This window comes from Peromyscus californicus, unplaced genomic scaffold (genome assembly GCF_007827085.1).
Source record: "Peromyscus californicus insignis strain IS unplaced genomic scaffold, ASM782708v3 Scaffold_4__1_contigs__length_199733344, whole genome shotgun sequence".
Lineage (NCBI taxonomy): Eukaryota > Metazoa > Chordata > Mammalia > Rodentia > Cricetidae > Peromyscus > Peromyscus californicus.
The window spans coordinates 162,837,025-162,860,291 of record NW_026294562.1 but is presented as its reverse complement, the minus strand read 5'-3'; the positions used below and the strand labels follow the sequence as shown (position 1 = coordinate 162,860,291).

At 53.0% G+C, this 23,267-nt stretch overlaps 2 protein-coding genes across 4 annotated transcripts; both read right to left on the bottom strand.

Moving 5' to 3' along the window:
* Nucleotides 1-988: 988 nt before the first annotated feature.
* Nucleotides 989-10,299, bottom strand: Mamstr (MEF2 activating motif and SAP domain containing transcriptional regulator). Its single transcript, XM_052713681.1, has 9 exons — nucleotides 9,586-10,299; nucleotides 8,600-8,638; nucleotides 7,946-8,079; nucleotides 7,498-7,682; nucleotides 7,092-7,179; nucleotides 6,740-6,934; nucleotides 5,979-6,236; nucleotides 5,833-5,887; nucleotides 989-5,707 (listed from the first exon to the last, which is right to left on the bottom strand). Exons 1-9 carry the CDS (start codon nucleotides 9,641-9,643, stop codon nucleotides 5,424-5,426), a joined length of 1,296 nt encoding a protein of 431 aa, XP_052569641.1. The 5' UTR covers nucleotides 9,644-10,299; the 3' UTR covers nucleotides 989-5,423.
* Nucleotides 10,300-11,371: 1,072 nt separating this feature from the next.
* On the bottom strand, nucleotides 11,372-23,247 carry Rasip1 (Ras interacting protein 1). Of its 3 annotated transcripts, none has more exons than XM_052712653.1 (12): nucleotides 23,143-23,247; nucleotides 22,848-22,988; nucleotides 21,609-22,273; nucleotides 20,002-20,357; nucleotides 17,363-18,016; nucleotides 15,798-15,835; nucleotides 15,465-15,616; nucleotides 15,252-15,367; nucleotides 13,954-14,197; nucleotides 13,624-13,796; nucleotides 12,323-12,470; nucleotides 11,372-11,773 (listed from the first exon to the last, which is right to left on the bottom strand). In XM_052712653.1, the coding sequence occupies exons 2-12, from the start codon at nucleotides 22,982-22,984 to the stop codon at nucleotides 11,574-11,576; spliced, it is 2,883 nt and encodes a 960-aa protein (XP_052568613.1). In that variant the 5' UTR covers nucleotides 22,985-22,988; nucleotides 23,143-23,247; the 3' UTR covers nucleotides 11,372-11,573. The 3 variants fall into 3 exon arrangements, with proteins under 3 accessions (XP_052568613.1, XP_052568614.1, XP_052568612.1); XM_052712654.1 differs by having other exon boundaries at nucleotides 22,848-23,016; nucleotides 23,143-23,235; XM_052712652.1 differs by lacking the exon at nucleotides 23,143-23,247 and having other exon boundaries at nucleotides 21,609-22,965.
* Nucleotides 23,248-23,267: the final 20 nt, after the last annotated feature.

Genomic DNA, 23,267 nt, shown 5'->3' with positions numbered 1-23,267 from the left:
GCCAGCCTGTGCTACATTCTGAGACCCAGTCTCAAAAAAGAAAATCTTCAAACTGGGTGTGGCGATGGACATCTGTGATCCCAGCATTAAGGAAATGAGTGCAGTGTCGCAGACTGGGTCTCAGTAGGGCCATCAGACAGAGGGAGAACGGGATGAAGGTGCTTAGGATAATTGGGATTTGGCGATGACAGATAGACATAGACATCAGAGTATGTTGTAAAACTGTTGTAATTTTATTGAACATTAGGCTGAGATTTTATATAATCTTAACAAGGAATTAAGCCCAGGGGCAAAAGGAAAGTAATAGACGTAATCTTTTGTGGTTTTTAGAATGATTAATCTTTTTAGACAGAGACATGTTGTGGCCTGAACCCTAAGAGTCAGATTATGTATTTAATAATTGGTAATCTATTTTTAGTAATTTATTAAAGACAGTTATAAAGTCTTTGTCAAGAGCCTTAGCCCATCTTTTTAGTATAGGTGTTATATTTTTTAATATAGTTGACCTTGTTTGTCTATCATATGTATATTATTTTTTTTGTTTTTAACCAGCCTTTTTATAAAAGGCAATTGATTTTATAACTTTTTTTATGATTTATCTAACCGATTTTTTTTATAGTCATAAGCCCCTGTAAAAGGGGGTGGATCTAAGTAATTTTTATTTTTGGGATTTTAAGGAGGGGGTGTCCACCATTTTTTATTAATACGGTATTGAATGTACTTTCCAACCATTCTTGTGGGAGTTGCCAGTGTCCTAAGTTCTCTTTCTTGTGAGTTTGCATGAGCTGAGTGAGGGTTACCTAACAATCTTTTTACTTTTACGTTTTCTTCCTTAGAATCTGTGGGAACCTGAATCATTAGCTCTTTCTGTTCTAATCCATCCATGAGTGCCCCCACTGAAGTAGGGGTTTTTTGTGCTATCTGCCCAAGGGCTTGACTCACTGGGGGCGGTGCCGGTGTAACAGTTGAGGAGTTATCAGGTACGTCAAGCCAGCGTCTGCGGGAGTCCAGGCACAGGGAGGTTGTTATTGTCAGGAAAGAAGAAAGAAGCAGGAGTCCTGCCAACCATCCACGGAAGGCTGGTCTTTAGGGAACAATGTATCCAGGAACCATTGCTCGGGCTGATTGCCAGGGGACCGCCGGAGGGGGGGGGGCTAGCCTCGAGAGACACATGCCCCCCTTCCTCGTGAGACCACCAGATCGGCACTTGTCACACGGGCGACACCTTCTCGGGTGTGACAGTGCAGGAAGATCAGGAGCTACATCAGCTAGCTACACAGGGAGTCCAGGCCAGTCTCAGAGACAAAGAAAATCACAAAATCCAGGCTGGGCTGGGGTGGCATACACTTTTAATCCCAACACTCAGGAGGCAGAGGCAGGTGGATCTCTTAGTTTGAGGCCAGAGTGGGCTACACAGAGAAACCCTGTCTCAAAAAAAAACAAAAAAGAAAAAAAAATTGCAAAATCTAAAAGAAATGAAATCACATGGGGTTTTTTTGTTTTTGTTTTTTGTTGTTGTTATTGTTGTTGTTGGGGGGGTTGGTTTTTTTTGTTGTTGTTTTGTTTTGTTTTTGTTCTTTTGGTCTTTCGAGACAGGGTCTCTACATAGCCCTGGCTGTCCTGGAACTCATAATGTGGATCAGGCTAGCCTTGAGATCTGCCTGCCTCTGCCTCCAGAGTGATAGGGTCAAAGGCATGGCCAATCATTCTCAGCCCAATTTCACATTCTTGAAAGTGATAAAATGGGTTTGAGCCATTCCTCCATCTGGAGAGGGGGGATGAGGGTGGTGCACACCTTTAATTCCAGCACTCAGGAGGCAGAGAAGCAGGCATGTGGATCTCTGTGAGTCCAGGCCAGCCAGGCTATGTAGAGACCCTGCCTCAAAATCAAAAGACAAAACAAAACAATAGGACAGAAAATGAATGAAAACTGATCATCGTGGGAGATGAACTGAGAATAGGGAAAGCAATAAACGTTACCTATCAATGGGTGGATCATTTGGAATGTGAATTCTATCTCCAAATGCCATCAAGATAGGCCAGCTCTGTGTCCACTGATCTTTGACAGTCATACAGCTATATAACCAAATCACGTTTAAGATAAGGGGTTATGTGTAGTCCACCTATTTTGAGCACTCTAGAAGCTGAAGCCTGATGATGTCCAGTTTGAACACAGCCTGGGCTACACGGGGAGATCTTGTCTTGTGGAAGGAAGGTGAAGGAGAGGAGAAGGAGGAAGAAGGAACTGGAAGGAAAAAAGATGTTCTCCCCTCTCTGAAGACCAGGGTGGCAGGTGGGTGAAAGAACAGGTTTGGGGCTCCCAGGGACACTGAGGCCAGGGGAGGGACTGAAGTATGTGAAGTCAGGGTAACAGTGGTGAGGAGCGCTGGTCTCAGCTTTGCCTGCTCTGTGCTCAAGCCAGCACCCACACCAAACCTGCCCTAGCCTTCCAAATCTCCACCCCAACCCTACCTCTCCCGGGGCTGTGAAGGGCTCTGCAGTGCTCTCCACCCAGGCTGACTGGCTGAGGGCTATGGTAACAGTGGGCAGGAGGTGGGAGGGAGCCTCGGTTGGAAACTGGTGTCCGGAGCTCAAGGCTCCAGGGATGAGGGATGGGTTACACAGCTGAGTGACGGCAGGCAGCTGTGACTGGGCAAGGATGGGGAGAAGGATGCTTCCTTCACCAGAGGATGAACCAGAGACGGCAAGGAGACTAAATGGAGGCAGAGGACATGGGCCAGGAAAGGACCTGAGTGGCCTCAGGGAGAGAAGGGCGTGGGAATGAGGACAATCAGATGCTGTCTCCAAAATGGAGGACTAGGGCTCTGGAGAGACGGCTTGCCGCTCTTGCAGGTGCTGTTACAGTTCCTGGCACCCATGTCAGGCAGCTCGCCACTCCAGCGTCAGGGGAGTGATGGGTTCCTCAGGCTTCCGAGGACCTGAGCGTGTATGTGGTGTGTGTACACACACATATAAAAATGTAAAAATACAAGAAACAAGAAGGGAAGTGTCAAAAAAAAAAAGAAGGGAGGTGTCTAAAGCCTGAAGAAGAAGCCCACTACATCCTCTTGACCCTCTAGGGCTGGGGACTCCTCTGTCAGCTCATCACGGGCCCTTCAGGACCCGCTCGGCAGCTCGGTCTGTCTCCAGCCTGGGCTGGCCACAGACTTTCTGCTGTCTTACTCAGAGCACTCAACCTTACCAGCTTTCCCAGGAGCCAGCTTCCTCCACACCTTGATGTCTTCTTCACATCCCTCTTCCAGGACGCCATCTTCCAGGAAGTTCTCTACCAGTGCCCCCTAACCCTTGGAAGCTCAGCTATTTTTCTGACCCCTGTTCCACTCGCCAGGGTTTCTGTCCTTGATCAGTCATAATTCCATGATCCCACATACCACAGCCACCAAAATGTCAATCTGCACTGGGAGTATGATTACTGTGCTTTACTGAAGTAAAAACTCAGGCTCTTGGTTTTCTCAACTCTGATACATCTGATTGACATCCTACCCCCCAGTGCCTTTAACACTAGTTCCATCTTTCCCGATAACCTTCTGATCAAAAGGAGACAAAATGAGACAAAATTTACTGCCAGGCCCAAAGACATCGGCAATCATCCATGTCTGCTGTCTGGTGGTCTCAAGTGTTCAGCTCCCGCTCTCTCTCTCTCTCTCTCTCTCTCTCTCTCTCTCTCTCTCTCTCTCTCTCTCTGTTTGTGACACAGGGTCTCATGTAGCCCAGGCTGGTCTTGAACTCTCTAACTCTCTATAATTGAAGTTGATCTTGGACTTCTGATCCTCCTGCCTCAGCTCTTCACGTCTATTGCCCTGAGTGCTAGGATTAAAGACGTGTGCTACCACTCCAAGCAGAACATTCATTCTTGGAAGCCCTGGGCTACCATATAAAAAGTCCAGGTTTCTAGTAGAGAGAACACGTGGAGAAGAGAGCTGAGGCTTCGTGGAGAACAAGGGTCCAGACATCCAATGACCCAGCTGGGCTCAGCCTTCTCCCCATCTCCTCCATGGTACCTAACATAGCTGAGTGAGCCACGCTGGATATCCTCCCCCATCTGGGCTTAGGGATGACTACATCCTTCTCCAACACCTTGTGGAGCTGAATAACTCCCCTGCAGAACCCAGTAAACCATAGCCAATTATTGTTATGCTTCGAATATGCATTGTCCCGCACTGGCTCACACGTACATGGTGATGCTATTTGGAGAGGCCTGGAAACGGTAGGTCTCAGGGGTATCTCATCCTAGCTCCTTCCTGTTTCTCTCTCTCCCTGCTTCCTGTCCACTGTGAAGTGAAGAATCTCTTCCATACATCTGGCCATCATGGTGTCCTACCCAAGCAAGTGGGGCTGAACAACCACAACTGAACCTTCTAAGATTCAAATTAAGTTCCTCCTCCCTTAGCTTGTTCCCCTGAGTATGTTGGTTACAGCTATGCAAAAGTATCTAATGCAATTCTGTTTTGTGGGTTTGTTAATAAGCCCAAACACAGATGCAAAGGCCCAGTCTCATGAGCCATAAGTACAGGAAACCCACAGTTTAATTCACCAGGCAGCCATCCTCACAGCACGGGGTGGAGGCTCACCTGAGGTCACATTCTAGCTCCTCTTTCTTTTGCCATCCATCTCCCCACCTAGCTCCCGGAAGCCCTTCAACAAACCATGAGAGCTGGGTGTGGTGACTCACATCTCTAAGCTCAGCACTCACAAGGTTGAAGCAGGAGGACTGTCACAAGTTAGAGGCCAGCTTCGGCTACATACCAAGACTTGCTCTCAAAACAAAACAAGAAAGCAGCCAAGCGGTGATGGTGCCTTTAATCCCAGCACTTGGGAGGCAGAGCCAGGAGGATAGTTCGAGGCCAGCCTGGGCTACAGAGCCAGACCCAGGACAGGCACCAGAACTACACAGAGAAACCCTATCTCGAAAAACAAACAAACAAACAAACAAACAAAAAAAGCAAGAAAGCTAGGTATAATCACAACACTCATAGGTTCAAGGTGATAGGGAGTTTAGAGTCACCACCCACTAGGTGGTGGTGATTCACTGATTCCCTCACCTATAACTAGAGCAGGGGTCTGCCTTCCTTCTACTCTCCCTGTCCTTTCCTGAACCCAAACAGCACAAACTTCGATTCCCAGATGACAGGCAGCCATCCAGGGTCGGGAGAAAGTGGTGCACACACCCTGCAGGTCTCTGAAGGAGGCAGCAAGCTTGTTTGCACTGGCCAGTAGCAAATGAACCCCCACCCGCAACTACACGGACGGGAGGAAGGGGTCACACAGAGACCAAGTAGGCAGGTCCAGCATTTGTGTGTCAGCAGCAGTGGGTCCGGAGGGGATGAGGGCATCTTGAGCCCTCTGTAGTTAGAGGGTGTTTGTGGGTGCAGGTGACTGCTCCTTGAAAACCCCAGGGTCCTTCACCATGGATCTGGCAGCAGTTCCCAAAGCCGAGTGCCACTGGAGTCAGATAAGTCCGCTGAGAAGATGCTGGGGCCTGGAGGCCCAGAGCCCAGCGGTGGACCCCCACTCAAGGCCTCCAGCCAGTCCAAGGAATCTGTGAGGGCCCTTGGAGAAGGGGACAGGGAGCTAGAAGGGGATGGGAGTGAAGAAGAGAAGACGGAAGAGAAGCCTTCCGAGTCCGGGGAGGGAGACAGCACGTCCAATGAGCCAGGGAAGTCCAAGGGGATGGGAGGCAGCAGGTCTGCAGGAGGAGTGTAAGCTTTAGGGGGCAGGTCCTGCTCACTGTTGTTCCCAGCCCACTCCTCCCTCGGACCCAGGAGTTCCCAAGTCCAGTTCCTCCCCTAAATGTGGGAGCTCTGCTCCTACCATCTGGCTCCACTTGGTCTTCAAGGATGTCATCGATGTCCTGGTTCGGAAGCAGCTGTGGAAGAGCACACGACATGTGAGCCCGGGTCAGGCTTAGGTCCAGAGCCCAGTCCCCGAGCACGCCCCAGCCATGCATGCCCTTCCACCTGCGCCCTATGGATCGCTTCCTGCAGCTCCTCCTCCAGAGTCAGGCTGGCTGGAGAAGATGATGGAAAGGGAGTTGGAGCTGGAAGTAGAGCTGAAGCTGGAACTGGAGCCGGAGCTGGAGCGGGAGCCAGAGCTGAAGCTGGAACTGGAGCCGGAGCTGGAGCGGAACCCAGAGCGGGAGCGGGAGCCAGAGCTGCCCTCAGGGGATCCGCAGCTCCAGAAAACCTCAGCCTATGAGTCGCTGCATTTGCCTTTACCTAGAACCAGGAAAGATGGAGTTCCATAATGCCGGCACATCAGGCGTGGCTCTGCCCCCTGGCCCTGACACAGCCCTTCCTTGGCTTCACCCCAATGCTTTTTATTTTTTAACATTTTTTTTCACTTTGTGTGTGTGTGTGTGTGCATATATGTGTACATCAGAGGACAACTTTCAGGGTTGGTTCACGGCTCCCACTTTATGGGTCTCAGGGATAGAACTCAAGTAGTCAAGCTTGGCAGCAAACGCTCATTCTCCCTAAATAAACTTACAGGCCCCGCTCCTATCCTTTCATTGGCTTCTCTCCCTTAAACCACGCCTACCGGTTCTGACTACAGCGGGCTGTCAATGGTTGGCCACGCCCCCAGGCTTTAGCGGCCTCTCTTAAGACCCGCAAGCCACACCTCCCTGCCAGCATTTCATTGGCTATTCTTTCCCAAGGTCTCGCCCTGTTCCTCCTTCTCTTCTCTTGATTGGCCCATGCGTGCACAGCCCCGCCCTCACCGTGCCCGACCGCCGGGCTGGTCCCAGCGTCTTAGGCTTGAGGCGCGGCCAGGGAGCCGCGGCCTCTTTGTCCTCGCGCCGGGGTTTCGGCCGTTCTCTGGGCGGGGCGCCACCGCGCATGCGCTCCAGGAGCATCGACTTGGTCCCGGAGACTGGGAGTCCCCGCAGGCGCAGCTGCTGCCGGAGCTCTGAGACCTGGGGGGCGGGGGCGGGGGAGGAGGTGCTGAGCGAGCTTTTGGGAGCGATGACTAGGGAACCAGGAGGAGCCAGAATCCAGACCGACTGCCCCCGAGCAGCGGCCATGGGTTTACAGGTCTGGGGCCAGCCCTGGGACACTGCAACTCCAGCTCACCGTCAGCTCTTCCAGTTTAAGGGTCTGAAGTTCCAGCTTGTGTGCAGGGGGTGAGGGACTGGAGTCTCCTGATGAGGAGGGCTTCATCCTAGCGACCGGCGTGAGGGGGTGAGGAAAGGTTAGGACAGGGGGAGAAAGGCAGTGAGGGACCTTAAAAACAGGAGCTTCGGAGGACGCGGGAAAATGAGGCATTCTGGACCTCCTGTGGGGCAAACATAGGCCCGGGTTTGTGGGTGTGGGAGATGTGCAACCGTGGTGTCTCCGGCCGAGGGCTGGGAGCATGCACAGCCAGGGTTCTGGGGGAGGGGGTTCCGGGGCAGGCTCCTCTCCCTTGCACTCTGGGTTTAGGGGACGAGGGTGGGGCCTGAGTTTCTGGGTCCCTGGAGAGTAAACATGAGAGTCCTACCGAGGGTGTGGCCTCTGTGAGTTTTTCTCTTCCCACGGAGGTGGCCCCGGGGGACCCAGGGTTGACCCCTCCTGTTGGAGATCTGCCCTAGGCCCTTGGCTCCGTTCCGGAGGCATGTACAGGTGATATGTCAAGTTCCCCCTGACCTTGGGCTCCTTCCAGTGTTGAGAGTTCCTGGAAGATTCCTGAAAGAGCAAGTAAGGCCAAGCTTGGTGGTTTGGTGGCCCACCACAACAGTCACCCCAGCACCAGGGAGGCCGGGGCAGGATGGAGAGTTCAAGACCAGTCTAGGCATGCAGTTAGCTTGTCTCAAAAACAAAGAGAAAAAACAGGGACGATGCTTCAGCTTGGTCCCCACCTTCCTGGCCTATAAAGGTGTAGTGTCAGCAGTGGCTAGGACCACGGCTAGCCTGACTGTCCTGAGCACTTGCCCTCTGTCAAAGCTCACCTTCTTTGGAGACCTCCAAGGACAATAGGCTGGCTCAGGGGGCACGATGCCAGGGCTGACAAGGAAGGAAGCAGGAACAGGGGGCAGAGCTGGAGCCAGAGCTGGGCCTGAGGCTGAGATCCACGGATCTGAAGCTGGAAAGATAGTGGAGGACCCTGAACAGACCAGCAGACAGCAGGCTGGAGAGGATGGAGTGGGGCTACAGGAAAGGAGGGCCAGCCTGGAGCAACGAGCATAGCCCAAGCTGTCCAGCTGGGTCCCTGGACTCCTGAGTCCCCAGATTTTCACCCTTTTGAGAAAGGAAGAGAGTTTTGCCCTCAGTCAGCAAGGGGTCTGTTTGCTTCAGATCACAGCTATCTGGTGTATTCCTGGGACAGAACCAGGTGATGCCTGTACCCCTGATTCCAGGGAAATGGACAGGCCAAAAAAACTATATTCGGATAACTGAGTGTGGGAGAGGCTGTGATACCTGACGCCACTAAGGAAAGATTGGGGTGTCTGGGGTGAGAAAACTGGGGAGAGCTCGATGGGTGGGGTGGCCCCACTGACTCCTGAGTCCTCTGGAAGTGACAGCTGGGATTTCACTGTTTTGAGGCAGGCATGGTCCTTGGGGACTGAGGCCACCATCCCTTCCCTTTGGGGGCCCACACTTACTGCAGTCTTGATTCCGTCTGTGGATCCGAAGCTGCAGGACTGTGTGGAAGGAAAAGGGAGGTGGGACAAGGAAGGGGGGAGGGAGTGTCCGAAGCCTGGTTGATGGGTGGGAGCTACGGTTGTTGGCGGGACACACACGTGCCCAGCCCCTTCACACACCCGGGGCGGGTGGGCGGGCAGCCTATTCCCTCTCCCTTCCCAGGGCCTCTTGCCTGCTCCTGCCAGCAAAGCATCTTGGGCCAGAGCCACTCCTGAGGCTGAAAGCCAGCCAGCCTGCAACCAGGAGGCAGCCATGCTCCTGGCTCCACCTGCCACTTCAGGAGTCTGTGCCCACCCTGGCACAGTCGCCATCTTGCCATCAACACCTCGCTTCCTTTTATCCCTGCACCCTCTCTGTGTTACCCCTGGCGTTCCCCGCAGCCAGCACCCTGCAAACCTACCCCTGAGGCTCCAACCCCTCTGGACTCTGGTTTGCACATATGCTGCTTTTGTGCTTTCCAAGCTAGCCTTTACGTGATTTTCCACCCTGGCTTACTCTTCGCTGGCATGCATCCACATGAATGCTACTCACATACTCAAGACTTGACCCTCTGTTTGGGAGCAAAGATTTTCCAGTGCACATTTCTGCTCCTCTCTTGAATGTTCAGAACTCTTTGAATTGGCAACAGATCTCGACTAATAACACTTTCAAGGCTTGATAGCTCTTGGTCCCCAGCCATATACCCATGCCACTCAGGTCCCACTCTGCTCTTCTGCTTTGCCTAGAGATCAGTTTAGGTCCTCTGCAACATATGCACTCTTGGGTGTCCCCACTTACAGCTTAGCAAGCCATGCGCACACTCATCCACCACTTTACTCCACAACATGAATGACCTTGTGCGTGAGCTTCATGGGTCCCTCCACCCACCCAGGAGGAGTGTCACTGGGACCCTGGGCCCTGGATCCAGGATCCCCCCCCATATGCTCTTAGACAAGCAACCTCTCACCAGAGCGGAACTTGGAACGGATGATTTGGGAGCGCTGAGAGGAGGCTGCCAGGGTCATTGCCAAGGCTGGGGTGGAGACCTGGACAGAGAGGAAGGCAGGGCCGCCGGAGAGCAGGGTCAAAGTGGATGACAGGCGGTGGTCATTTGGGGGAAGTTCGGGAGAGGCCGTAACTGATTAGAGAGAGACAGAAGTACTGGGCCAGATCTTCTGGGGGGGGGGGTCTTACATATCCAGGTCTAAGGGAGGGCAGCTGGGCCCTAAACCCCTGGGTCTGAGAAAGGAGGGCTGGGACCAGGACCCACAGTGTGAGATACCAGGGGTAGGGCTTGGACACTTAGGACTGAAGTAGAGGGCTGAGGCCTAGAGTTCTGAGCTTCAGAAAGTAGTTCTTGCTCACGGACTGCTGGATTTGAAGAAGGGTTGGGGCCTGGAGTTCTGAGTCTGAAGCTAGAGGGCTGGAGTTTTAACTCCTGGACCTTGGTGGTGTAGGAAGGACCTGAGTCGTGGACTCCTGCATCCTAAGGAGAGCATTGGAATCTGGACCTCTGGGTCTTTGAAAATGCAGGAAGCAGTCGTCTGGACTCTGAATCCTGAAGGAAAAGGAAGTTAAGGACTAGAACTCCACGCTCTTAGGGACTAGAATCCAAGATTCTGGGTCAGCAGGGAATCAGGGAGGCTGACGGGTGTCTGGGAAACGCAGGGGTTCCTGCAACAGACACCTGAAACAGAATGGGTTGAATGTCATGCACCAGGCTCTGTGGGAAAGGTATTTGGACCAGGAGGGGAAACCAAAACGGCGAATGAAGGGTAATAAGGAGGGTCCCTGTCTCCACCCCAGGGGCTTCTCACCAGGTGGGCTCCGCTCAGCTACTCAGCTGTGCCTTGAAGCGGGTGGAGTCTGGAGGACTGGGCTGGAGACCTCAGGCTCCGCCCCACCAGCCTAGGGCCGCCCTCGACTCCCCTTTCTGGGACGAGCGGGAGCCCTGGTAGCGGGCCCTGGATCAGAAACCCTGACAGGACCCAGAGAAGGGGCGGGGCACACACGCGGGGAGGATGGGGCGGGCTCACTTCGAGGGTCCCCCTACGGTCTCCTCCCTGCGTCCCGGGCTGTTGGGTTGGGTGGGGCGGCCACAGGCGACAGAAGGGAGCAGGTGCAGGGACTGGGACCAGGGTGAGCTACAGCGGCAGGTGGTCGTGTTCAGACCCTGCCGGCAGGTGCCACCTGTTCTTTTTTCCTGACGCAGCAGTAGGAGTCAAATTCCGAGGAGGGGAAAGTTCAGACATGAGGCCCAGATCCCTGGTTCTAAGAAAGGAAGGGGCAGGAGTCATGACTCTTGGTCTGGGAGACGAGGGCTGGGGCTTGGGCCGCTGAGTAAGGAGGAGAGCTGAGGTCTGCATTCTTGCATCTGATGGAAGAGGACTAGGACCCAAGGGTCTCTGAGGGTAAAAGGTGCTGGATGTGGGGATTCAGCAGTGTCACGGTAGGTAGACAGCAGCGGAAGAACCGGGGGAGAAGGCTAGTTTGGATTTTGTGGGTAGGAGGGAGCTGGCCCGTTCTTGCTGGCAATACACAGGGTCTGATACTCAGCAGAGCACGGTCTGGGCTGTGTTCCGAGTTGTGTGGCCAGAGTTCAGTGCTCCAGGGTCACATTTCGTGCTAGAGGGCAAGCTGAGGCCATTGCTAGAAATATCTCCCCAAACTCGGCAGACACCCAATTTTTCAAGCAGAGGCCCTGCTACCTTAAAAACCATCTTCTCTAAGGCTCCCAAGTCTTGACAAGCAAGGTCAATACCACAGATACTTTTATTACTTCTTGGCATTCACACCCCAAGCCCATCTTCCCACAGTCCCATCGTCTACCAGACAATTCAACCTCCCAGCGGTCTACGCGGGAAAACTACAACTCCCAGAATGCTCTGCGCCCGGGCGGGCTCGCATAAGAACAGATGCAGTTTCAAGCTTCGCGCGTTCTTTTGTCGTTGGTTTTCAAGGCGTCGCAGCCACCGGGGGTCCGTGGCGGTGATTGGCTGGCAGCTCCTGCTGCTCAAGATCCCAAAGGAGGCGACGGAGCCTGCGTAGTTCCCGGTGCAGTGCGTCATCTGTCACCAGGCCAGTGAGGCGCAGGCGCGAGCTGCCCAGGGGCAGGATGAGAGGAGGGTGGGAGGAAAAACTTTCAAAGATATCTCCTGTGAGGGTGAGGAAGACCGAGTTAGAGACTCAGCGTGGGTGTGAGGTGGCCTAGCGCCTGAAGGAAGGAAAAACTGCAAGTCCCAGCATCTAATGTGGTTCTCTGGGTCCCAAAGCATGATGCGAGTTGTAGTTAAGACTAGGAAAAAAAGGACCATTACTAAGCTATGTAGTTGGGTCCCTGGAACCTTGAGGATGGGCTGGGAAATCTTGGACGATTTCTGAGGACAGAGGAGCCCAATTCCTACGAAAGTTGGGTTAGGGTTAGGTCTGTGGAGGGAAGAGGCTAGGGACTTAAGTCTAAGTAAAAAATAATTGAACACGTGAACTCTTCTTAGCGTACTGGGAAGGGATCCCAGAGTAAGTTAAGCCTACTACTGTGTTACAATCTCAGCCCCTAGTCTTTATGTCTTGCTGCATCTGGATCCAGCAATTTTAGCTTCTGGGAAAAGAAAGGGCCCAGATTCTCATCCAGAATCCTGGGTAAGAAAGAAGCTGGGGACATGGAAAGAAGACACCTCAATGCTTGTTAGCCTATTTTTGCATACCTGTGTCCACAGCATCTCTTTCTGCAGGTGGTGGGTCCCAGGATGGAGGTGGTCCACGGCCAGGCCCCAGCTGGTAGTGGCTGAGGAGGTGGTGGAGCTGAGCAGGAGTCAGGGTGGGGTAGTCAGTCCGTAGGCTGCTCCATGAAGCCTGGGGGAAGACCAAGTTAGAAGTCTATGGTCACAGCTGGGCCAGGTGCAGAAGGCCTGACATCCCAGCTTCCTCTGCTGCTGCTTCTTTTTTTGTTTTGTTTTGTTTTGTTTTTAGAGACACGGTTTCTCTGTGTTGTTTTGGTGCCTGCCCTGGGTCTGGCTCTGTAGACCAGGCTGGCCTCAAACTCATAGAGATCTGCCTGGCTCTGCCTCCCAGCTTCTTAGGAGCCTGAGGCAAGAAGATTCAAAGTCCAAGGCCAGTTTGGGCAACAGAGTGAAACTCTATCTCTAATTTAAAAAGTAAAAAGAGGCCTGGAGATGTAGGTCAATGGTAGAGTATTTGCCCAGCATGTGCAAGGCCCTGGGTTCAATCCCCAGTACTGCAATAAGACATAAATAAGTGAAATTAAGGGGCTGGAATGAAGACTCAGCAGTTAAGAACACTTGCTGCTCTTACAGAGGACGTGGGTTCAGTGCCCAGCATGCACATGGTCTGTAACTCCAGTTCCAGTGGATCTGTCTCCCTCTTCTGGCATTCATGAATATGGTGCACATATATCCATGTAGGCAAACACTCATACAAATAAATATAAATCTTTAAAAAAAAAAGTGAAGGTCCAGTGTTGTAATGAACACCTTTAATCCCAGCACTCAGGAGGCAGAGGCAGGTGGATCTCTGTGAGCTCAAGGCCAGCCTGGTCTACAGAGTGAATTCCAGGTCAACTAGAGCTACATAATAAGATCTTAAAAACAAAACATAAGATTATGTGATCTACCTGGTTCAGTTTTCTCTGAAAAACTGCCAGTCGATACTCTTACTTTGAATGGGATGTCTGTTGCTATTGTTAACCACAGTTCCTAGCATGCAGTTCATACTCAATGCTTAACCATCATTTTCCTCAGCCTCAAACCAGACTTTGACTCAACATGTCTAAGAGAAGGACATAGGGAACTATTTCTAGCAAGTCCCACTAGCATTCGGACAGTTTTGTTCAGTCATTCTTGATACTGACTTCTGTAGCCGCCAGTGGTCCATCATGGCATCTAATCTAGGGTTAGAGATGACCTGGGGTCCCAGAGAGGCTGAATACAGAGGATGACTGAGCTGGGCTGAAGAATCGAAGGTTAAAGTTAGAGCCATCGGGAGTCACCTTGAGCAGGGAGGTGCGGGGCACACACAGCAGGTTCACAGCAATGGAGAGTTTCCGGAAGAATTCGGTGGCAATGTCACCCAGCCCAGCCCCCTGCAGCCAATCCAAAACGAGATCCAAGTTGGTTCTAATTTGGACAGCTCGAGACCACTGATAGAAAGGTCGGCCTTGACCTGTGTAGGAAGGAATGAGAGGCAATGAATGGACCTACTTCACAGACAAGGTCTGACTAGAAACCAAGCTGCCCAAAGCTGAAGCTACCCAAAGCTATCCAATGTTGGCCTGGATTGGGCCTGGGTGGTTCCTGGCTGCTCCCACCCCAACCCTCACCTCGTTCCATCAGTGAGTTGAGAAGGGATGCATTGGAGAAGAAGAACAAGTAGCCAAAAGTCTGGGACACGAGGTCGGGGTGCAGCTCACACTGGCTGGTCAGTTCTAGAGCTGCCTGGAACACACCCAGTGTAGGCCTGAGTCCAGGCGGCATAGCCTCCAGCTCTGCACCAGGCCCTGGCAGCTCTGCCCCAGCGGTGAAAGGGTTACTGTCCAGGAGAGCTGGAAGTGTTGAATAAAGAGTCTGGGGAGACACAGAGGCAAAAAACTTCAGGGTGACAGCCAACGAAGACAATGGGAAATTCAAAAAAGGGCTTCTGGGAGTTGTAGTCCATTCTCCCTTCACCATTCCCATGGGGCTCCATGATCAAATCCCTACTTTGTAGATGTGTTTCTAGCAGGTAGTAGGTCTCCTGGAACAACTTGTCCTGAGAAATGCTTTCAGGAAGTAGCTTAGATATTTTAAGAGCATCTCTCATGCATTATGGGGTTTGTAGTTCTCACAGAAATAGTTCAGACAGGACAGGACACTGGACAAAAAAGTGCCTTCTTCAATCAAAGAAGTATTTGACCAGAATTTCCAAAAGAGATTAAAAGAATGGAGAGTCCAGAAGTAGGAGCTGGGTGGCAGCCAGCCAATGGAAAGTGTGATCACACCAAGGACAGGAAATGAGGTCAGTGACAAAGAAGACCTGAGAGTATGCTTGCCAAAACATACCGGAAGTACAGCCTCCGAGGTACGGGCTTCGCCATCAAGGCCACTCCAGGAGGCTATAGAGCGTGTATTTTGGGAGATTCCCTCTTATTTTACTTATAGGGAATCAGGCATACCGCAGCCGAAGCCCTGATTAGTCCAATCAGCAATATTAAGGTCAAAGGTGGTAGAGGGGAAATCAAGCCCCACCATAATCCTTCAGTGAAAAAAACAAAAACAAAACCCTAGGCTCAGAAAAGGGAATGAAGCCAGAGATGCAGGAAGGGACATCAGCAAATACATATAAATACACAACTTAACAGTAAACTTCAAAAGTGTAAGCTTGGAAAAAATAGTGATTGATAGAGGAAATGAACTACTCACCTGGACAAGACTTGAGGATAGCAAAGACAGGAAATGAACCAAAAGGGAAGTGACGTCAGCTACAGGAAGTAGCGTGACAAGAGCAAAGAACTAGGGAGGGACGGGAAGTGACTCCAAGGACAGAACTCCTCGGTCACGAAGGAAGTGATATCAGAGCAACACAATGTCAGTTAAAGAGAAAGTGAGAGTGTTTCGAAAGGGGAGCAGGAGCAAGGCCCACCTTGGTGAGGTAGTAGACAGACTGCTGGAAAGTACACATGATGACCTCATCCAGGAGGGCCAGGGCCTCGTCACACAATTCCAAGTCATTGCAGAGCTGTGGGTCTGAGGACAGGCCTGGGGGTGAGAGGGAGACAGAGGCGGGCTGCTAGAGCCTAGGTGTCCAGGTTCAGGGTCTGACGGGAAGGCAAAGTGGTCCTGGGCCTGAGCTCACCCTCTTGGTCAGCCTCCTTCTCCATCTCTAGAACTTTCTCCTGAACGAAGCTCAGCAGCTCTGTGGTGTTGGCCATCCACAGGATGAGGGGTCGCAGCTCCACAGACACAGCCTCGGGAGTCAGAGGCACCTCAGGCACTCCCTCTGGGTGGCTGAGGAAAGAGGAGGGATCCCTGTGCCTTTTGCTCAATCCTTAGTATAAAGACCAAACTCCAAGGCCTGAGTCTCCCCGCTCGCAGAGGCCACAGAACTTGCACTAAGGCGCCATGGAGCGCCGAGCTCTCGCCCCAACCCTGGGAGCCTCCAGACCTGTGCGCCCCAGCTTTCTCTTACTTCTCTGGTTGGCGGTCTCCGATTTCTTTAATTTTTTCCTGTAGAATAGTAAGACAAGAATCAATGTAAGGAGGCTGGATTGAGGGGATCAGAACTCTATAACTTGGCTTGCCTAAAAGCACCTTTCTTGTGTGTTGCATAGCTATTTCAGTGTTTTCATATGTGGGGTGCACATGTATGTGTAGAGGCCTGAGGTTATGTTGGGCGTCTTCCTTTCTCACTCTCCGCTGCGCTGAGGCAGGGGCTCTCCCTGAATCTGGAACCTGCTAATTCCAGCTAGTCTAGCTAGCCATCAGATCCAGAGAATGTTGTCTCTGCCTTCTGGTTGCTGGGATTACAGGTGGCCACCATGTCTAACGCCCAGCTTTTACATGGGTTCTGGGGATCTGAACTCTGGACCTCAGGCTTAGATCCACTGAGCCATCTTCCCAGTGTCACAGACATACACACCTTTTTTTTAAAGACATGGTCTCTCTGTGTAGCACTGACTGACCCCCAACAGTGCAATTCTCCTGCCTTTGCCTCCCCCAAGCGCTGGAATTACAAGGGTATGCCACCACATCCAGCTTCAGGCCTTTTAACTTTTTATTTCGAGATAATGTCTTAAACTCTCTCTGTAACTCGGGCAGGCCTTGAAAGTGCAATCCTCCTGCCTCAGACTCTTTTGTAGATGGAATGGCAGGTCTGTGTCACCGGGCATGGTTCTCCCATTCTAACTCTATGGTCACAAGTAATCTGTTTACCTCATTTCCCTCCCTTCCCGTGGAGTTTCTTCCTACCCCACGGAAAATCTCTGACCCCTCTAGTCCCTCATGCAGTGAGGCTTTCCCCCTCATTCTGGATTATTCCTTCCTGTTACTTCTACAGTGTTGGTCCCACCGATGGATCTTCCTAGTTTGTTGTTGTTGTTACTAAGTTCCAGGCCAAAGGGGTGACCCATGCAATTCCCATGCTTCTCATCCAATGGCACCTCCCCCACATCTCAGAATGCTTTCCTCCATGATTCCACAGCTCCAAAGGGGAGACTGACGCAGAACGATCTTAAGTTCGTCAGCCTGGGCAACTTAGTGAAACCTTTTCTCAAAATAAAAACTAAAAAGAGGGCTGGGGTGTGGCCCAGAGTGCAGTCTTGTCTAGAATCCCTCCCTCAGTGAGGGGTTGAGGATGAGGCTAACACTCAAGCACCTGCCCAGAATCCATCTGAGGGACCGGGCAGATGCCTCAGCCGTAGAGCACCCGCCTGGCAGGCTATAGCGTCAGGGATCTAACCCAGTACTACTAAACAAATCTGAAACCAAAGGAAGTTAGTTCTTGAAGCACAGTGGATGAATCCAGTACCCTATGAGTGCCATTAGCTCAGCCCATCTCAAAGCATCATGGAAAAAGTAGTTTTACTTGCTCAAGGCTTGAACGGAGAGCTAGCTGGTTGAAGTAGGAGAGATAAGTATGGAAAACTTATGGGGGAAAGCAGGAATATGGCAGAAATGACCTGGGGAGCAGGTGGGTGGCTGTAGATGGGAAAGAGTGGGGGCAACAGAAAGACTTGTGGGACAGGGGCCGCTCACCCAAACGGCCTCTTTAATGAGCCGGGCCAGGCGGCCCAGCAGGCGCGGCAGATGGCCCAGCTCCAGCTCCCTCGCCGAATGCTGCACACACAGCGCCAGCAGAGTGGCGGGCCCCAGCGGGGGCAGGTCCCCTGCGCCTGAGGCTGCAGAGCGCACGATCTCGCCCAGCAGCGCCTCTTCCTCTCGTGGTCTGAACCGCAGCACCGGCTCCCGGCCGTCCAGGTAGGCGGCCAGCGCCTCTCCGCGTTCCTGCAGGCCACGGCCACACAGGCGACAGGAAAAGGCCCAGCCCGGGCCGGGTGGCGCGGCCCCGGGACGCGCGGGCAGCCAAGGTGGCCGAGCGGGCCCAGAGCCCCCGGCGCGGGGGTCCTTGTACATAAACAGGAAATGCTCTCCCAGGCCCAGCAGGTCTCCGGGGTGCAGCTCCGCCTCGCGTAGCAGGAGACAACCATTGTGCGTCACCGGGGCGCCCCGAGATGGGCGCACCATGGCCGGGGGCTCGGGGCCGGCACGCACCGTGCAGTGTCGCGGCAGGATGTCTGGAGCGTTGAGGAAGGTGTCCACATATGGGGCTGGGGACCCGCCGCGGGACGATGAGGGCCCACCTCGGCCGAACACGTGCTGCTCTCGGGTCATCACATACACCACGAAGTCCTAGAGGAAAGCAGAAGGTGGCGATGTCCAAACAGCGTCCTTACCCACAATAGACTCTTTCACTCCACCACACCTCCTCTAAGTGATGAAAACCTCAAGGGAGGTTTCCTGGGTTCTCAAAGGGCTCTCTTGAGCATCCCTTACCCATGAATAACCTCTTCCAAGACATTTTGTGGCTTCATCCTTTTTTGGGAAAAAAAAAAGTTGGGGTCAGGGGCAGCGCCACAGTGTTCCTGTAGTGGTCAAAGGATAATTTGGGAATCGGTGTTCTCCCTCCACTGTGTGGGTTCCGGAGATATAACTTGGATCTTTAGTCTCAGGAGTGGGTGCTTTTACCTGAAGAGCTATCTCTAGCTCTGGCTCTACCCTTTAAAAAAGACCCTTCATGGGCTGAAGAAGTGGCTACTCTTCCAGAGGACCCAGGTTCAACTCCCAGCACCCATATGGCAGCTCACAACTGTCTATAATCCCAGTTCCAGGGGATCTGACGCCCTCACACCAAATGCACATGAAATAACTCTACTGGCTGGAAGAGGTTTCCAAACAGATCGTTCTCCAATAAATTGTCTTCTCAACTCTCCACGGCCAGGGGCTTCCATAGCCATCCTGAGCAGACCTTTCCAAGGAACTTGGCAACTCCCATTCATAGCCCTACTTGTCAGTTCTTGAGTGTATTTTCCTTTCCGATAACAGTTTTTATCAAAATCGTCCCAGGCAAGCAATGGATGTCTTCATAGAAACAATCCATGAACCTAGCAAGAGGATTCCATTATCTCCATCCAATGAAGGCCCACTTTCAAAAAGACCCCTCTCTACAACGGGCTTTCATTTATTTCCATTATCCAATGAAGGCGCACTTTCAAAAACACCCCTCTCTACAACGGGCTTTTGTTTATTTCCATCCAGTGATGGACTCACCCTCAAGGAAACATATGTCAACAATGGACTCATCCATGACTCTTTTCTCAGGTTGGAGTTCAAAGATTCTCCTTGTCCATTAATGGAAGCTCTTGATATTCCCCTCCCAAAGTAGGCATCTCCAAAGACCTCCAGAGAGACAGTGGCCCGTTTTAGAAATGCTTAGAGATGCTTCAAAGAGTCCCCTTCTTACAGCATGCCCCATTTCATCCACTGAACGGAGAGAGAAACTGCAGAAGACCCTGGTTTAAAAGTGGACTCTCACCTCCATCTTTAAAACTGAATGCACCATTTGACCCCCTTCCTAAAACAAACCTACTGCTCATGATCTAGTGGCCCTCAAATATGTGATACATAGAAACATGGCCTGGATGACGTGGTTTGTCATGCCAGCTACTCAGGAGGCTGAAACAGGAGGATCATAAATTCAAGACCAGCCTGGGCAACCGATGGAGCTCCTATCTCTTAAGTTAAAAGACTGCAAGAATAGTTCAGCCGTACACCACCTGCCTGGAACCCACCAGTGTAGGCTTGGGGGCCTTGCTCAGAGATAGAGCACCTTGCTAGCAGGTGCAGAGCCTGGGTTCAACCCTCAATACTGCAAAAATAAAAATGCATACAGGTTTCAGTGCCTCCTGCTTCCATCAACAAGGGGTCAGATGGTTCCCATGTGAACCTTTATAAATGTATTAGTCTATTTCTCCTATCAAGAAAGCTGCCTTTTCCAGAACAAGGGTCTAGATACCAAAGATTTCCCTGACCTAGGACACAGACTTTCCTTCAAGGAACAGATGTTTGTGAGAGGTGTCTTTTTGACAACAGACTGGCCTCTGACCAAGACTATATTTTCTTTCACCTCTGAATGAAAGGAAACATTCACTATACCTCTCAAATGGGATCTTTGTATCTGACCTACACCTCAGCTCCTACCATCTTTTTCCTATTTGGGAACCTTGTGGGAACTGTCGTTATACTGGAGAGGGCCTCAACCCAAGGCATTCTTGGTGTGTGGTTTTGTCAGCCTACTGTGTCTGGTGTGGCTCTGTGAGTAGGGACATAGTGCTAACCTGAGCATCCTGGTAGCCCTGGAGCAGAAGGAAGTAGGGACGGTTGCTGGGTGCCTGAATGAGGCACTGAGTCAACTGATCGAAGTCTCCAGGGTCCGTGGGTACCATCTGGGTGTCAGCTGCCCCTGGGGCCATGCTAAGTGCCTGCTGCCTGCGTTCTTGCTGGCGTCGCCTCCGCCCCTGCAGACTCAGCTCAGACACACTGCGTCGCAGGGACAAATTTTCAGACCGCTCCTTGCCCCCAGACCCAGTAGGGGTCCCCGATCCTGACGCTGGACCTGGACTGGCCAGAGCCGCCCCACCAGATGCTGCCCGAGACCGATTCTTCTGTGTCCGCCAAGATGGGGCGTTGGTGCCTATGGGAAATTGGAAAACACAGAGGCTATTCCCTGGCTCTGGAACTCAGTTTTGCCTGACTCCAACTTGGAGTTGTCAACTTAGAAATTCATTCTTTTAACAAGCATTCAGGGAGCAGCTCCTGTGTGTCAGGAACCAGTCTAGGCATCAACAATGAAAACTGTCCTCAGGAAGCTGGAAATACCCACCTTCCTAACAGTTCTTAGGCCCCAGCACATAGTACGCTCCCCATGGAAGGAGCTTAATGAATAAACATGTTTTCCACTAAGCTTGTAAGATCTGAGAAATTGGAAACTTTGCTTGTCCTTGGACACCAGAGACCAAAAACATGTATGGCTCACTCTGTGTGCTCAGTAAAGGTTTTTTTGTTTTGGTCTGTTGTCAGAGAAGGGATGGCATTATTTCCATTCTTTTGAGTGGGTACTTTTTTTTTTTGGTTTTTCGAGACAGGGTTTCTTTGTGTAGTTTTGTGCCTTTCCTGGATCTCACTTTGTAGACCAGGCTGGCCTCGAACTCACAGAGATCCGCCTGCCTCTGCCTCCCGAGTGCTGGGATTAAAGGCGTGGACCACCACCGCCCGGCTTGAGTGGTTACTTTTATTTCCCTAATCTTTATTAAGCATATGCCAAGCCCTTTATATACGTTATTGCATAGAATCTTCACCTAGAATTTTGTTGAGATTAAAAATTAAAGAATGGCCGGGCTAGGCGTGGTGGTGTACTGTAATTACAGCACTTGGGGCTAGGAGAGCAAGCGTTCAAGGACATCCTGGGCTACGTGGCAGAATCCTAGTTTGGTTAAAATAAAATAAGCTACACCTCTGTATTTCCCAAAGGGAGAAGGAGAAAAGATATCTTATATAGGGAACGCCCCTTAACTACATTACTGCCCTTACAGACCCTACCTCTAAGTCCCGCCCAAGAACAGCACCAGCAGTTGTCCAACGGCCCCGCCTCACTCCCTGTACACCCCATTCCAGCACGTCTAGTGCAGGTTCCCTCTCTTTAGGCCCCGCCTCAAGCACCTCCCAGAGGACGCCCCCCAGCACTCTTTTATTCTACAGGCCCCGCCTCCTTTCCCTGTAAGCCACGCCCCCGCACTCCCTGCCCAGGGTCAAGCCTGTCATTCTACTAGCCCCGCCTCTAGCTCACGCCCCGCCCCTCTTCACTGCCCTGCCCCAATATCTCCAGGGCCACGCCTCCTCCCGTATAGGTCCCGCCCCCACGAGTCTGTGCCCTTCCCCCGCTAACCGTCCGGATCCGCAGCCCCGAAGGCCTCCTGCTCCAGCCGGCGTGCCTCCTCGCGGCCGCGCAACTCGAAGCGCCGCGCCCAGCCCGGCCGCGCGCGCCACAGGTCCTGCACCAGCAGGGGGCGCTCGGCGTCGGCCAGCACGCGCAGGTGCTCGGCGCGCCACTCGCCGCCGCCCACGCCCGCCGCGGGCCGGCCCAGCGCGTCGCACAGCGCGTAGGCGTCCACGCAGCCGCCGTCCCCCGCTCCGCGGCCGCCCGCCAGCCCGTAGCGCTCCAGCGCCTCCGCCACCAGCTCGCGCGCGGTGGAACGCTCCGTGGCCAGCACGCTCTTGTAGTTGGCGCCCGACGCCAGCCCGGCGGCGAAGATCTTGAGCACGCCCGGGGGCACCGCGGCGCGCGTGGGCAGCGGGGGCTCCGGGGCTACCCCCGCCGCCAGTTCAGGCAGCTTCTTCTCGCTGGCCCAGCGCTGCGCACCCCCGGGCGTGCCGGGGCCCCCGGCGCCGCCGGCCCCCGAGCCCCGGAACAGCTGCGAGATGCGCTTGGCGCGGCTGCCCGACGCGCCCCCCGCCGCCTTCACCGCGCCCACGCGCCGCAGCTCCACGTGCGGCGGCGGCGGCGGCGGCAGCGGCTCGCTGCTGCGGCTCCCCGTGTCGGAGGACGACGACCTGAGGAGGAACAAGTGGGCAGAGGACACAGACAAAAGAACGAGAGAGGACAGACGGACAGATGCAGAGAGACAGGCAGAGACAGACCCAGAGCAAGTGACCCCGAGAGAGGGGCCGAAGACACAGAGAAGCCAAGAGAGGGGGAGAGACAGAAACTCAGAGACAAAGACCCGGAGAGAGAGGGACACAGACAGGAGTAGTGGGTGGGGGCAGAAAACCAAGATGGTGGGGTGGGAAGAATGGAAGTAAAAGAGATACGTAATATGATTAATAAAGATACGGCCTTTGGTAGGAAATTCCAAGGTGAACAGAGACGGGAGGAAGGAAAGTAAATCCAATCCCTGGGCCTGCCTAGTGTGTTTCATCCCAGTGCCCATCCAGCCTGCCCCATGTCTTGGCCCAGCTCTTCCCTCCCTGCATCTAGATGTCACTGTCCTCCGCTGCCACCCCCAACCCCCTCCAGCTCGCTCGTCTGTTTAGGACAGGAACCACTGCCCGTCTTTTAGGGTCCCTGGCATGACTCAGTGATAAACAAGGACAGATGGCAGGCATGCCACAGAGGTTGATCACTTACTTGACAGAGGCAGCGCTGGGCCAGCGCCGCCCCAGTTTGGCCAGCTGCTTTCTTGGGGAATTGATCCACAGGCCCACTGGGAGATGAAGTTTCCCAAAGCGGGGGCTTCCGCCCTCCTTTCGTTCACCAGATAGCATGGCCCTAAGGGAAGAGGGTAAGGCCCCAAGTCCTAAGGCCACGGGAGGGGGGTGGGAACGGATGAGAGAATGAATTCTAGCTCCTGGATCCCTGGGAGGTAGAGGGGTAGAACAGTGAACTCCTAGGTCCCTGGATAGGTCATTGCTGTGGCTCTTACCCTGCTTCGGGTCCTGTAGCACCCGGAGGCCCCGGTGCCGTTGGCCTCCGTTAAGTCCCAATCCCTCTGAAAAGTGTTTTCCTCTGCCCGGGCTCCCAGCACTGGGTGGGGGACAGGAAAAGGCA

Coding starts and splice junctions, on each gene's coding strand:
- Rasip1 (XM_052712652.1), bottom strand. CDS start 22,650: ATGGGCACTGGGATGAAACACACTAGGCAGGCCCAGGGATTGGATTTA. Junction 14,198..15,251: donor CTGTCTACTACCTCACCAAG/GTGGGCCTTGCT, acceptor GTGTCTCCCCAG/ACTCTTTATTCAACACTTCC. Junction 13,797..13,953: donor CAACTCACTGATGGAACGAG/GTGAGGGTTGGG, acceptor CTTCCTACACAG/GTCAAGGCCGACCTTTCTAT.
- Mamstr (XM_052713681.1), bottom strand. CDS start 9,643: ATGACCCTGGCAGCCTCCTCTCAGCGCTCCCAAATCATCCGTTCCAAG. Junction 6,935..7,091: donor TTAAACTGGAAGAGCTGACG/GTGAGCTGGAGT, acceptor CCCGCCCCCCAG/GTCTCAGAGCTCCGGCAGCA. Junction 6,237..6,739: donor CAGCCCGGCGGTCGGGCACG/GTGAGGGCGGGG, acceptor TCCTGGTTCTAG/GTAAAGGCAAATGCAGCGAC.